This window comes from Dermacentor albipictus, chromosome 5 (genome assembly GCF_038994185.2).
Source record: "Dermacentor albipictus isolate Rhodes 1998 colony chromosome 5, USDA_Dalb.pri_finalv2, whole genome shotgun sequence".
NCBI classification, from domain to species: domain Eukaryota; kingdom Metazoa; phylum Arthropoda; class Arachnida; order Ixodida; family Ixodidae; genus Dermacentor; species Dermacentor albipictus.
Window position 1 is genome coordinate 167740091 of NC_091825.1, and position 15937 is coordinate 167756027.

General features: G+C 44.5%; 1 protein-coding gene across 3 annotated transcripts in view; it reads right to left on the reverse strand.

Annotated features, from left to right (window-relative positions):
- Positions 1-15937, reverse strand: part of fwd (phosphatidylinositol 4-kinase beta fwd) — a 166724-nt gene that overhangs the window by 133278 nt on the left and 17509 nt on the right. For all 3 annotated transcript variants that reach the window (XM_065434612.2, XM_065434611.2, XM_065434613.2), the window contains 3 exons: positions 6908-7043; positions 6500-6617; positions 4310-4444 (listed from right to left, as the gene is read on the reverse strand). In XM_065434612.2, the coding sequence (XP_065290684.2) occupies positions 4310-4444; positions 6500-6617; positions 6908-7043 (389 nt within the window). The remainder of the gene's footprint in view (positions 1-4309; positions 4445-6499; positions 6618-6907; positions 7044-15937) is intronic.

The following is a 15937-nucleotide window of genomic DNA, read 5'->3' on the forward strand; positions in this document are numbered from 1 at the left end:
GCACAAGGTTTGTCAGGGTCAATAGGACGGATCGAAATGAGAATGCGACACGGACAGAAGGAACGGAAACATAACCAGCGTGTAATTTATAGAGTGCAAAGATTGGGTAGATTAGGCACCAATTGTGTTGAATAAGCAGCGACAAACTTCAAGCCACTTCAACAGCCGTCAATCTAACCCGCACGTGAAACCTCGGGATCGATCACATGATGAGCCACCCCTATAAAGTATTAGCAGCAAGCATTCTGCGATGGCTTGCGACCCGTTACCTCATCGGCCAGCGGTGAATTTTCGTCATGGCAACTGTGCCTAGGCCATTATCCTAATGGCACTGCTTCAATGGGCGTCGGTGGCTAAAGTTTTGGTTTGGTGCCAAATTGACACACATCTATTCACAGCAGCTGCACAATACTTGGAAAGCCGGCCAACCGCTTCCCCAACGAAAGTAAGTGCACAGCACAACAACAAAGTCGTTCACTGCCGCCCTCTCTGTGACACTGTATGGTGGCCGTACATCGGTGTCTTGTAGCTTCCAGCAATCCATCTCGATAAGCTTTGGATTTACACAGCGGGTGCGAAAATGTCATGATCCAGTTGTATGCATTTGTGTGGACGGCACATGAACGAAGGAAGGGAAGAGAAAGGGGGGGAGGGGTTGGGGGTGTCGCGCGAATTTGCCGTGACCCTGAAGATTGTCGAATCTTTGACAGGTGGGAAATCGCGTCGAACCTGACAATAAAACAGAGCGGACTGTGCCTGCCCTTTACCACTGGCTCCGGCAACGTGAGTCAAGTAATGCACGGTCCTTTTCTCTGCCGTGCAGACTGGCCTTAGGATAACCCACCTGCCATAAAGTTGAGATAGCCCATCCGCATTTTGGAGAAAAAAAAAAAAAGCTGGAAAGCAAGGCTTTCTATGCAACAAATAAAAAATTGCTGCAAAACACAGGTCCCCTATTAAACTGAGAACCTCATTGGTATTCCGTACAACATGGCGTCACTAATTCATTAGTTTCCAAGGGAAAAAAGGCCACTTGATTCTGTTCAACAAAAATTCTATCGATAAAAAAAAATTCTTCCAGACGTTCATATACAGTCGAATCTCGATAATTCGAACTCGAAAGGGCTTGGAAATTTGCTCGAATTAAAAGAAGGACTTGTTCTTGAAGTATCCGTACACTATAGCACGATGCACGAACAGTGCTAGTCGTGAAATATCGCGGCATGCAAGCACACAGCCAGTGAGGGCCATGAAACTGCCCATGCTGGCCAAGGCTTGCTTCCCCCCTGATAACGGCAGAAAACGAAACTTCAAAGAGCAAGTCGCCTGCGGCCCAGTGGCACTGGCGGCGCCGGCGCGGAGACCGGTGAGGGAGTTACAAGGGAGTTGAGAGGGAGGGCGAGGAGAGCATAGTTGCGAGGAACGGCGAGAGGGAAGCAGATTTGCTTTCCTGCCAGCTCGATGGATGGTGCTAATCACTTCTGCCACCTAAGAACGCAACCGAAGAAACGGAGTTGCCGAGGCAGTACTGGGCCTCTGCCAGTGCTTCCCTCTGCATGTCTGCATGCTTTTCCCTTTGAATGCTGACAGATCAGCACTGTGCTTACGTTCTTCGTCCTGCATTCTTAACATGAGTAATGCCTTATCAAGATGACAAAGTTATTTCCACTGATCGTAATCATGTTTGTGTGCTCCCTTCTGTTGTGGCGTCGTCGTGTTCAAAAGACATGGAGAATGAAGTACTGAGTGTTGCCTTCGCGTCCTTGTATTCAAGGTCTGTCTTGTTGTACAGAATCAGATATGGTGCACTGTCCCCAACAACCTTTTCATCAGGAAGTCTCGGTTTAGACTTGCCGTTGTAAATAAAAATAAGCATGAACCAGAGCAAATCAAGCCAACCAAAATGCACGAGCGAGAGCTGACGTAAGCAAACGATAGTGCAAAACAAGCGGCCCAGCTGAACCAGACGCGAGTATAAATAGTGTGGTTGGGTGGGTCCACTTGACACCAGTTCCTCGCATATATGACACTGTTGTGGCCACTCTTACTGGTCTCCTCCACTCGCGGCTCGCTTGCTGCCGCAGCAAGCGGTGAAAATTCGGCCCAGGACCAATCCCTCCCGCGGCGCACATTTTGCCACTAGTGCGACTGGAGCTTTACGGCGTGACACAGAAGCGGCAATCTTTCCATTTGAGAGAGGGTGAAATCTCTGCTACAATTCTTTTGTTTTTTTATTGAGTGCGGCGTTGAGGGGGGTTTCCTAAGCTTTTCCTCTCTGGCGGGGTAAGAGCAATGCTGGTCAGAGGCGCCACCACGTGATTTCGCACGCTGCTGAGAATGTTGTTGAAGTGCGGTATGTTCATATTAACCATTGCAAATGCTTGCATATTCTATTTACCAGGCGTTTTCGCCCAATGGAATACATACAATTTTGATGGGACCACAGCGTCAGTCAGAATAAACCAGAAGTTTGAATTAAGTGTGTTTGAATTAGCGACATTTGAGTGTACTAGAACCGAGCTGTAATAAGTGCTGGCATACCCTTGAATAACAGTAAGACCGTACTGTATGTCTTGACTTCTATTTACCCATGTCACAGACAGCATGCGTATATTCTTGTTATACAATGCTAGGAGACTCACAGGCATGTGCAGCACTGTACTTTCTTGTCCAAAATTTGTAAGCATTAATTTTTGTGAAAAATTTTCTGATATTCAAAGTTTGATTTGATATTCAGCTTTTCTTTTTCTTGATTCGACTAGATATTTGATTTGAAATCTACTATTCAGTGTTCGCACATCCCTAAAAAAGATCCTTGAATTGACCATACACTGGCCAGCTACCACACACTGGCCAGCCACTACCTTAGAGCCCATTTCCCCAGAATTTTTTTTGCAAACACTTTACTGTGTAGCGATCAATTGACCAGCATAAGACTAATGAGGAGTGCATTAAGCTGTATAAAACACATTTCAAAAGTGATTAGCTTTCTTTCAAGATATTCAGAGGTGTAACGTAAGCATTTTCAACAGAAGCTGTGGCACATATTAATATGTTGTTTTGCTAAGTAAGAAAACCTGACAGGCAGTTTTGTCTGTTTTACTGATATACAATGTAATGCCTACAGTTCAATCATGCAGTTTTTAAGACATAGCTGGTATGGTTTTAAAAAAGTGCAGTACAGCACATTACAGCCTTTTAAAATTAACATATTGCACAATGTTTCAAATGTAAAGTTTGACCTTTCTTTTTTACAACCTGCACATAATCTCTTCCGAGGCTAAACTTCCTCAGTATACACAGTAGACTTCAGGTAATTAGACTACGGTTAATTCAATTTTTCAGTTATTTCAATCTCGACCGAAGGTCCCGGCTGACACCCGCGCATTTCTTTCTAGTTGGCCCAATGCATGGTCCAACTCTGACCCATGCATTTCGAAAGGCCCAAGCGTTCGTTATTGCGATCCTGAAATTGGCATTTGCCTGATAATTTGGATTTGATAAAGCAGCACGTATATGCCTGACCCGAAAAGTGACTCCTTTGGTGGAAACGTCTGTCTGAGAGCAGCATAGGTGTCTCAGTGTAGCTTAGGGGATAGTTGATGCGTTGAACATGCGTCTCCTCCTCTCAAAAACGCCTATTTTAGGCCCACCCTAGGAAGACTTTCAAGCAATAACTGTACCTCACAATGTCTGATTACGATATTTGCCTTATTGTAACATGCACCTCTGTTTCCAAGAAAATTGGGCCAAAAATTGCCAGGTGCAATCGGATACAAAAACAAAGTCGCCGCAGCTAAGTTCGTCTGCTTTACCGCATAACACGAGTGTATTGCGGCGAAGCTAAATTTAGAAAATTGGCTGCTATTGCGCAACACGTACTAGGCCCCTGCCAATTTTTTTCTGTGGTAAAAATCAGGTGTGTGTAGGATTTCTACTTTGTTAAGAAGCTTAATGTCATTTCAATGTTAGTTTTTACTTTGGACAAATACAAACTGGGAGCGCATTTGATTTGTGGGTGTACTGGAAGTGCATTTGTACGTGTACTGCCAAATGAATCAGCAATATATTTTGACGTCTTTTTCTGAGTCTTGTTTAATTCAAACTACCGAATAATTTGATAAGTTTCATTGGTCCCTTCAGGGTCAAATTAAAGGAAGTCGACTGTACAACAGAAGTTACATTCACCAAGACAGTTACTAATCTGGAGGCAGGCTCCCACCCAATGTCACAGCTGCCATTGTATGTCACTGTGTGGAGAAGCCTGCCTCAGAGGTAGGCAAGTCGGACGTAAGAAGTGTGGCCTCACCGGAAATCTTCAGAAAGTATGAGCTGCTTGAGCTGGTGCCCCTGCGAGCGTTTCCGAGGGGGTGCATTGGGGTCTGAGCAGAAGGCCGACAGAAGCCAGACCAGCTGCAGCGAAAAGTCTGTGTCCTTGCTGCACCTGCACACAATGGACTTTGCTTCACGGGACACAATTACAGAAGCCAGAACAAGGTATGCAGTTTGTGAGCCACAGCTTCTACGATGAAGCAGTAACTTAGAGGCCAACTTTGATTTGCTACTCTCAAGCTACCGCCGGGCCCATCTGAATGAAATCTGTTGCGTTTAAAGGAATGCTAAAGGCGAATACTAAATCAACGTGCACTATTTAAATACCATTCCAGAAACCTCGCAACGCTTGTTTCATGCCAAGAAAATACTTAGTTCACGAGAAAATTTTATGTAAAGGGTCCGAATGCCTGTTTCGAAATTCAAATCTCCTGCCACCTAATCGGGGGAGTGTTGACGTTGCATACGCCATCACCACCCTTTGCTGCCTCGGTGAGTAAAACCCCACCCAACAGATGGCAATATCGAGCCAAAACAGTGTGGTGGATTCGCCGCTGCAGCTGCTTTTTGGTCAAGTGGCATAGACTGTTTGGGCATCGTGCGACATCACATGGAAGTTTAATTCTCTGCTACTTGCAGTTTGGGCAAGTTTCACAAGCTAGCAAAACCAGCACAGCACTGCGCAATAACGAAACTAGTGAAACGCGAAAGTGTGGGTGGCGCAGATTCAAGCAAAAATGAAACTTTTCAACTGTGCGTTAGTGTCAAGGGTAATTTCAATGAGTTCTTTTTTCCTAAAAAATGAAGTTACCTGGGGAAGTAGCATTTTATTTCACTTTATAATACAACACAAGGATGTTTTTTGCAACAGATGGTTGAGTATCAGTGACAGAATTTAACTGAGGAGTGCTTTCATCATTGGGCAAGTACTTGAATGTCCCGGGGGAGTCTCTAACCATGTCCTGCCTTTACCTCAATTTCTCGATTACGAAGGCCTTGTTCACATAATATTGATGCCTTGGAGATTCTCAAGCACTAATCTATCACTTTAGCTTGATTTAATATCTACCTTTCGTGTCCCTTTAACAGAGAAATCTAAACCTCACTGACTGCTCGAAACAGAATTTTGATTTAGGGCCTCAACTTTTCTACAATGACTGAAGAGAAGTAAAATTTATTTGAAGAATTGAAGCACTAAGCTTACTAGCACATAGGCCTTCACAAAAAACAGATGCTATAAATCTGTAAAGTGTATATGCTAAGTGGACAAATATGATGCACTTAAGCTTACACCATACACAAAATTGCTACATTATTTATGCAATTGCTGCAAATATGCTACACAAAAATTAGTGGTAGATTTAAGAGTGGTGTATAATGTATCATTTCTGTTAACTCTAGGTGCCTCAATAGATGCAGTTTATAAAATTAAGTTATGCTGCTGGATTGCATAAACGTGCACCTGATGCTTCATTCGCCCCCCTAAAAAAAAAACTAGCGTTTTGGTAATTTCTATAATTAAATTAATGGCGTAAGTTAGCAATCTGCTCTCAACAGTCAGCAGATTTTAACATTTAAGAGCGACAGACCTTTCTAAAGTTGGCCCAGTGGATATCAAACAAAACAGTATCTTTAGTCTCATGTAACATGTGTGTACCAAGGCAAAGCTGTCCTCATATGTAGCATGTATCAGTGGCTTAACGGCAAGGCCCATACGCTGCAAAGCAGGAATGCGGGCAAGCATCATCTTCACTGTTGTCACCCACAGCGGGGCAAGGTGTGAATCCAGGTGCTGCTGAGAACAGAGGTGGAGCAGTGCTGCAGACACTGACAATGCCATGAGACAATATTCAGCTGCTGTCACCTACTGGAAACTGCATGCAGTTCAGAGCAATGACCATACTACCAAGGCCAACAGTACCGCACTTGCAGGGACCAGGAAATCCCGTAAGGATTTCCGGCTGAAGAGAATGAACGTGGCTTTCTGGATATATACAGTGTGTCAACTGCAAGTGGTAAAGTACATTTTAACCTTCTTGATGTCACATAAATATACTTACACAATCCACCGAACCCTGAAAGATTGATTCTATGCTGTTTTCCTTTCAGTCACTGTTTGAGTACAGCCACTCTGCCACAGACACTTCAAGTATCAAAACCACTTTACCTTTGGACTAAGTAGGGCCGCAGGGAGTCTGCTATGTCACTGTGGTGCACATACATGCTGACAATCTGAGGCAAGTAGAAGTCCACATCAGCATCACTGAAGCTGAACATTCTGTTACCTGTGAGTGGAAAAAGAAATGCCTAAGGCATCTGCACAACAACATGGCATTACAGTAGTAGCAAAGAACAATTAAGCCCAAAAATAAGAACATATGAGGGTAGGCATCAGGTAAGCATCAGCATAGTGCATTTCAAGAAATCTGATAGTGAAAAAGAACAATACTGCAGCAGCAATAAAGCTTAATTTGTGTGTAAAGGATTAAGGAAATCAGAATAAGCCAATGTCAAACTGTAGTGAAATATGATGCCACAGGAAGCACGAGTGCATGCATACAGAAGGACCACTCACCTAGGTATGCAAGCACCCCAGGCTCTTTTGAACGAAACAGGTAGTCTATGGCGAGAGGCATGTCAAACAGCGTGGACTCAAACAACCGTAGCAGCAAGTCTTTTGGCACCAGCCGTTCAGCAGAAGGTGTCGGGTCCTGCATAATGAGCCAGTTGTGCCACATGACTTTCTTTCCGTATCCAAGAGGTGTGCACTTACACAACATAAAAGTGCACCGGGTGTTCAAAACTAGCTGGCAATGTTTTAATGCAACAACAGTATCAAAAATGTCCCAACTCATAAGATTTTTATGCAACATAGCAAAAGCTATTTATACATTGCAACCAAGATTATTTTAATTTTAAATACCCCCTCCTCTCACTAAAATGATCCAGACTACAACAAAGTGGAAAAGGCTACTTTTGAATTAGCACGATAAAGGAACTTGCAAACCAAGTGTAATACACAAATGATTTCCTGCATCCCCAAACCATGTATACATACTGTCCTTATCTTTATGAACAGGAACAGGTGAGCATGTGGCAAATAGCCTCATCAGGCACATGCTGCAATGCAAGTTGCAAAAACAAAAGACAAGGGCCCCATTTCTTCTTGCATTAGCACCCAGTCCCTAACACTTTATCTTAATGCTACTTTGGCACACACTATCAATTTCATTTGAATATTGTGGGAGAGGTGGGGGTCTCCTCCGTTACTCTTGGGACAAAGGAACGACAACACAGTAGTGCAAACAATCACAAGGGCATTTATTGCACCTTTCATAGATCAATGACTGCTAGCCGAGTTGCTATCCACAAAACATGCCGATGGGCGCGCGACAAATCTAGAAGTCCGACTCACCGCGACCGGAAGCGAGCGAATATGTTCGCCCCATGCTGGATCCCAACGCCTGGTCGTTCGCGTGTATAGTCACGCGAATCGTGGCGCGTTCGAAGGCGGCCACGCGAGGCGGTCTCGCCGAAGCATCGGTCGGCGCGCGGCACGGCACGTCCGTCCCGCTTGCTTCCCGAACCCCAAGAGAGCAAGCGCCTTCCTTCCGGCGCCCAAGTAACCTCGCGGCGTCAGCAGCGCAACACTCGCACCATCTCTCGGACTGCGCTTCAACCACATCGACCGCCGTGGTCGTCACGCAGGCCACGCGGCGAAGCGGGATTACAGGAGACGCGCTATGCGGGAAAAACATCAGGGGACGCGCGAGAGCCGCGCATCCCCGCAATATATATGGATGGACTCTATATTGTAGCTTTGAATGCGAGTGTGAGAGGTAGCATAATCACCCCATCATTATATTCCACTCGTGTGCAGGGAATGTGCAAGGTTGCACACAACGGAAGAAGGAATGGTGCCGCTCTCTCCTTTTGCTTTTGCATGGCACTGCACAACACTTGTCTGAAGACAGGCAGGTTTGTAAAGATGACGATGGTACATTATTAAGAGGGCTTGCATCAAAATAAAGTAAGCCAATCATATAGAACACGATAACGTCTACTTGCTTCTGTACTGGCAAAGCAAAAATTTAGCTTTTTTCAGCGTTTTAATATATTTAGAATGAAGAACCCAACAGACTTAAACGACCCTGCAGAATCTCAGCTCCGTTTCCAGTGAAGCTGTTTCTTTCAAGCGGTTGCATAAACAATTTTAGGTGCCTGTATTTAAACCACACACTTTATTACCTTTGCCCGAATATAACCCATAACATAGAACTACACTTCGAACATGCTTAAACACTGCGCTGCCTTTTGTTCTCTTAAAGGGACCTTGAAAAGATTTTGACGATTTTGTACAAACGCACTGAGTTGTTAGAGTAAGTCTTTCTGATCATTAATTGATGCATCTAAGCACTCCATGTAAAGCGCGCAATTTATTATAAGGCTTTAAAAATGTACATCGCTGCCAATCACAGCCCACCACTCGGCTGAATTTTCAGCTGGCCCTCACCATTTGACGTAAATTGCCCTAATGACGCTAGTAAGGCGACCTATCCAATTGGCTGCCCAGAGCGCATCACCAATAATTTTTCCAACTTTATGGTGAGCAAATGTTGTTCGTAATAGTTGGCATGTTAGTGAATTTGTTTTTATAAGAAGAAACTAACAGAAAGAGAATGCACAAGGACGATTTCTCAGTACACTTGATCACGTCCGACACACAGCAACTGTCGTCTGCTTGTGTTACAACGTGCTCCGTTTTGATGACAGCTTCGCGGTCAGTGTCGGTCTGTCATTTCGTGAGCACCATGATTCGCTTTTGTTGCGTTATGGGCCGCAAATGTAGCAAGTGGCTGTTCGTTTGACTGTGCCATTTCCACAGGATGAGCAGAAGCAGAAATGTGAATAGCCTGCACGGTGCAGCCACCTGATGGCACAGAGCTCAACCAAACACATTAACGAAGTGTATTCTTCTTTGCTGCTGGTGTAAATATTTTGCAGGAGCGCTATCGTTAACACGCTGTTTTTAAAAATGTTTAAAATATTTTACACTGGTCAGAGCAATATTAACTCTTTGTTTGGCTGGTTAAGCTCTGCGCTACCAGGTGGTTAGACCGTGCAGACCAATCAGGCCGCTCACGTACGTCTACGCTAAAGTTCCTTCATCAGCTTGAGTTTATACTTCCACCCAACTGTTGAAATGCCCAGCTCGCCTGTGGTTACCGGAATGCCAGACATGTTCAGAGCTGGGACAGAATGCTCGCAATGCAAGCTGCTTCGATAGCTCTCGCTTGGGGTCGACTGCTAAGCAGCTGGCGGAGAGTTCGGAGAGGCTTCGCGTGTGTGCTCCTAGAGAACCGGAAGTAGACGACACCATGTGCCACCATGACGCAGAGCCAGTGAAAGTGGAGCTTAGCCCCGATCACTCAGTGAACGAGTTGAGGAGAAAATGCATGACTGTAGAGAAAGATAACTTGCAATTGTTCATAGCTCTCTTAATATGTGACGCTTGACACAAATTTTCTGCCCAATTAATGTACACGCACTATACACACACTACACTTTGCATGCACATCAACCATAACTGAAAATGCATCAATTTTTATTCCATAGGCAGCAATAAAGGAGCACTGATAAACACTGATCTAAGATTTCAACTTTTTTTTCCCCTCGTTTAAATGAGAGCGTGAACTCTCAAAACACAAGACTCTAAGACTGGCAAGCCTTGGAGAGGCTCTAAACTAATGCCATCTTTTTCTGCAGCCTTGTTTCAGTTTGGTACTAAGTGGATAGAAGCGTCATGATGCACAAAGACATCGCGACTAAAGCCTGCGATAGAAGAATTTGAATTGTGACATTTACTGTTGGAATATTTGAGTCACTCAGGCTTTAGTACATTTTGGGCCATTAATACTTCTGACATGCCAGGCTTTGCATATCCCAGCACATCATTTTTTTGCTTACAAATAAGGGATGATGTTTGCAGTTTTTGGAAATCAAACACTTTAGAGGATGACAATGCCTAAGGTTTAGGCACCATCTGCACCAGTGGTGCATATGGTGCCATCATCTCATCGTGTCACAGAAACTAAGTACCTAATTAAAATTATAATTACTTCAATCAAACAATTACTTAGCAACAATTGCTACTCCATGACAGTAATTGAGCAGTTACTAAAAGGTAACTGATCACTTTTACATTACTCCTGCTTGAGCCACGTTGGCCTGCAGTATTGTGAAATAAATAAATAAATAAGCAAATAAATAAATAACTTCGCTTCTACCATTGTTAACATTGCACAGATAGAGTAAACAGAACGAGCTGGCCTGGCTCTTTTGGTGTGACTGCTGCAGCCCCTGACACATTACCTTCACTTACAAGCTTTTCGAAAAGCTTTGTGGGTTATCTATCTACCCTCATTTCCTACTGAAGAGATCATCAGAGATCCTGAAAACTTGCTCAAGGAGCACGTTGGAGGGCAGGGCGGTCTTGTAAAGTACAATCACCATGTGCCCAAGATTGTGGTTATTCAACGGTGCGATGCTCGCTTCTGGGTCCTTTATGAAGTGCGGCGCTTTGCTGTTGCTGGGGCTCGAATAAGGCACTCCCAATAAAGCCAATGAAAAGCTGAAAAAAATTTTCCATTGGCAATTTCCTGGCATCAACATCCGATATGGCCACTGCTATCAAGCCATAGCAGTGCCGGCTCAATTCTCACCACATCTGGTGGTGCATTAGGATGAGGAAACAAACATTGAGTGCAAGTCTGCTTCTCATGCAGCACTTTGACATGGTTCACAGTGGTGCAGAAAAAGCAAATGGACATGTCGTGCTTGTTGCTGTTGGTTTTCATGCTTGCTGCTACTCACCTGGTTATGCTACTTGTATTAACACATTCTGAGTACTCGCTCCAAGAAAATGATAAATTGCAGCTTTATAAGGTGCACAACTTCTTCAAGGAAGTGTCAATGACAGTCTCGGCAACCAAGCAGTACACTGTCACATATACAAGCACAGCTCGTCACTCATTTGACAGATTGTGCAAAGCATGGCACATGAACACCAAACAACAACAAAGCACATCAATGCACACACTACTTGACGTCTATGTGCTGTGCCGAATCACTAGAGATTGGGACTGGAAGGACACTGCACAGGTTACTGCTGCGAATTTATGGTAATGCATCCTCCCCAGCAGAGAGAAATGTGTATTTCCCAGTGCAACAAGCCATCACACTTCATCCTTAGCTTCATGTACAGTGGTTCACGTTTTCCTTGACTTATGCACTCCAAAAGCTTGTTGGAAATTTCACTCGCATGACGCATCAAAGAGGACAAAGTAAAATGGGCTCGTGATTGGGAGAATGTGGATGTTAGGCTTCTAATGTTGAGTTTGCCACATTTGTACACCTAATTGCTCTGCGCCAATAAACCCTGCAGAAGTTTCTTTTCCCACATTGTATTTTCGGCACTGAAACCCAAGAAGCCAGCCAGCGCCTATTCAACTTGCAGCTTCGTCTGGGAGAGACATCTGCAGCCAGACTGCCATGGAGCACATCAAGAACAAGTACACTTCTTGCTGAGTGCAAAGCACAAGGACCATTAATGAGGTGAACGTGCTCATTAAATCCAGACAGTTAGACCTTTCTGCCCTTCATGTACTGCATAGCCAGTTAAAGGTGACGAAGTCAGAGTTATCCGAGCTCAACATCGAGTTTGAAGCATTCACGACTGACGAGCAAGCTAAAAATTCTGGGGTTTTACGTGCCAAAACCAGTATCTGATTAAGAGGCACGCTGTAATGGGGAACTCCGTAAATCTGGACCACCTGCGGTTCCTTCATGTGCACCTAAATCTAAATAAATGGGTGTTTATGCATTTCGTTCCCACTGAAATGTGGCGGCCGTGGCCGGGATTATCCCGCGATCTTGTGCTTAGCGCCCTAATACCATGGCCACTAAGCAACCACGACAGGTGACAAGCTACAGCAGATTATGATTCCGTCATGGAATATAAAGATGCTGCTATCAGCGCTTTGGCCTTGCTTGAGCACAATACTGACATGCTCAAGATTACCTCCTTGCCTCCAACAAATCAGCCACTGTCTACATCTGCCAGGAACCAACCGGTTGCTTCCTCGGCAGACGTGACGCATACACAACGCAAGTTTGGCACCAGGTTACTGAAGTTACAACTTGGGCATTTCGACAGAACGATCACTCAATGGCAGTCATTCTGGGATATGTTTCTGCATTCTGTTCACAAGAACCTGAGGAGGTCTGACACATCACTTCTGTTATCTGGTTTCTCTGCTTGACAGAGCAGCTGCTCAAGTGGTTGCCGAAATTCAAGTGGCAGAATCAAGCTGCAGTGACGCATTTGTAATATTGAAACAGTCCTTTGGAAAGTGCAAGTTGATCAAGCAAGAGCTCTTGGAAAACCTAGGAATGCTTGGGTCGAGGCATCTTCAACTTCTACAGCCTTGTAGAAGTTGTTTGACGAGATTCAAATCAACCAAAGAAGACTTGCAAACCCTGGGGTAAGCACTTCAACATACGCTTCAACACTATGTCAAATTCTCCTAAAGGTTATACCTCCAGAAATGGTTGTAGACAATTACAAGTGCGAGAGCATCGAGTCCACAATGGCATCTGTAGGCACAGAGAACAGTGAGCACTCATCTGAACAGGTGCTAGAGTGCCTGCTAAAAGTTCTTCAGGTAGAAGTCGTACGTAGGGAGAAATGCACTCAGACTAGGACACCAAGGCTGAGGAAACACGTCTTAAACACAAACAGAGCTTCAATATGTCGTCAACTTTTGCTGCAAGCGTGCTACACAACAAGGCAAAAGTTTTAGCAAAGCTTCTTTTGTGCTGCCAAGGACCATAGGACCGAACGATGCACCAGCGATGTTAGCCTCAAAGACAAATGCAGTATGCTCAGGAAAGATGGTCAATGCTTCAAGTGCATGACGAAGGGACCCCTTCTGCGAATGCCACTGCAGGATCTAATGTACCGCATGCAAGCGTTGTCATGCTTCCACGATGTGCAACGCTGATGTTACCAAGAGCTCAATTTACGCAGCATCAAAGAAGATACCAAATGTCACCATGCACGCTGAATGGTACAAAGCCTCAACTCGCTACGGAGACTCTCCTCCAGATGTTCCGTGCCTGGTTGACAACTTCGACCCATTGCTGTTACGTCTGTGTTGTTTAAAACAACAGCAGTTGGTCAACTCCTCAGTGAGAAAACGTCTGCAAGAAGCTTAAGCTACCTTTGATTAGGGAGATTGATTAGGTCATCAGCACATTCGGACGAGCTTGATCCCGACACACTCGATTTGCAAAGGTCATCAGCGTCACGCTTCGCAGCCAATGCGACAATGCGTTGGTCCAAGTGGAAGTCGTTGTTGTTCCGTTTATCTGCAATGAGATGATAGAAGCCCCAAAAATGAACACGTTAAGCAAACCATTCTTGCAGTGGGCAAACCATTGGCAGACATCGTTGTTTTGCCAAGCGTCACCTGCGAGCTCGTAGCGAGTCTCCTGATCGGATCCGACCAACTATGGAAAATGATGCCCAATTCCAGTGAGATCGAACAGGATCACGGCAACAAAGCGTTAAAGCGTTAATTGCAACCAATACAAAAATTGGCTTGACTCTTCAAGGTCCATCAGATTCTGAGGCACAAGTCAGCCATCACACAAGCATGCATATCTGCAGCTCGACACTTTACTGACAGAGCTAGAGCAAGCGATAAATTCTAGACTGCTCACATACATTTCTGATGATGCTGCCGAAGGCAAAGCATTCACTCCTTCTGACTTTTTGGTGCGTAGATGTCTTACTACCCTTCCTCAAGCTCAAGTTAGCAAGAACATGGGGGGCCGCACAGACACACTGCACGCCTGGAGATACAAACGACAACTAAATTACTTTTGGTAGTGCTCGTATAAAGAATACATTTTGACACTAAGAAGCCCACACACCAGGTTACAGAAGCTCGGCAACAGTTAAAAGAGTGATGACCTTGTCATTGTTAGAGATGACAAAGTACCCACTATGTTTTGGAAATTAGCTAAAGTTGTTGAAATCTTTAAGCAGAATGATTGGCACGTCAGGGCGTACAAGGTCTGACTAGCAGATAGCAGTAAGCTCACAAGGCCGGTTCAACTTCGTTGTCCTCTGCAACTGTGAAAGTGGCATTGTCGGCCGCAGAGGATGTTGGAAATCGTGCTCATGCAGCGCATGGAAAAGGCCGAAGTAAGGTGGCCTCATGACCAGCAGAGTGCGGTTGTTAGGCTTGTAATGGTGAGTTCGCCATGTTTGGACGGCTTAGTGCCCTGCACGAAGAAACCTTGCAGAAGTGTCTTTTCCCACAAAGCTTTTGCGATCAGATGTACAGTTGGCATCGACAGTTTATGGGCCATGGGATATTAGAATATGCTGAATATCACAGCAGTTCCTGACCATAATGACTAAAATTGTATGACGGTATGTTGTTCGCATATACTAGTACAGGCTGCAAAATTAGTCAGCTTTTTCTCACATCCCGCAGCCTATAAGCTTTTGATGGCAACTGCTTATAAGTACCCAGGAATGTGGACAGAGAGACGTTTGGCTCACCATGGCAGCAAGGATTTCGCAAGCCTTATCTCTCATTTGAGTCGAATCAGAAAAATACAGTTCACTTTCCTTGTACTTTCTTTGGCTTCAACGTCTTGTGTGCATGCACAAATACTGCCACTTGTACTGCAGCACAAATAATGAGAACATTTATCATGTGCAAATAAGCACGGTGAAGCAATACTGCACAGCCATTTGATGAATATGGTGCAACCTATAATCAGAACAACTGTTCAATACAATCAGACAAAAAGTGGACATTTACCACTTCTTGTTATCTATACAACTTTCGCAAAAAAGAAACAGTGTTAAGCAAATTTAAGAAGCCCCGTGTACAAGGTGAACAACTCAAACAACATTTTGTGGTTATATGGCCATAACCCTTCCTGATATACAGTAAAATAGAAGACTTGATTGTTCAGCTAGTTGGTTTTCCATAAGTGAACTAGTAACTTAGCGTGATAAAAACCACAGAGACATGAGAGGTGGACAAAGACAAGCGCTACTCACAGCTGCTTAATGGAAGGACGGAACAGTACATATATATCCTCTTGTTATGCATGCGCATACCAAGCAAAAAAAACAGGCGCATGCACATCAAAGGCAGCTGCACAAGAAGTCAAATTCAGCATCACGTAATGAGATTGAAGGCTCACTTTACGCCCATCTATTCTTCTTCACAACGAAGGCCTCAAGTGAAAGTCTAGAAGAGGTGTTGCCGCTTTTACCCAGAATAGTAGCCTCAGAAAATCGAGCGTCACACTCACACTTGGTAACATGAGCCGCCACATGTGTGCCCTTATCCTCCTTTTTCTTTACATTTTTCACATGTTCCCTTAAACGGTCATTCACGCAACGCTCGGTTTGCCCAGTCTACAGCTGCCCACAAGGTTGCAAGGGAATTGCATATACAACCCCTCTGGAGCACTTAAAGAGCTTTTCATGCCTAGTGCGGTAAACCCACCTGCTCTC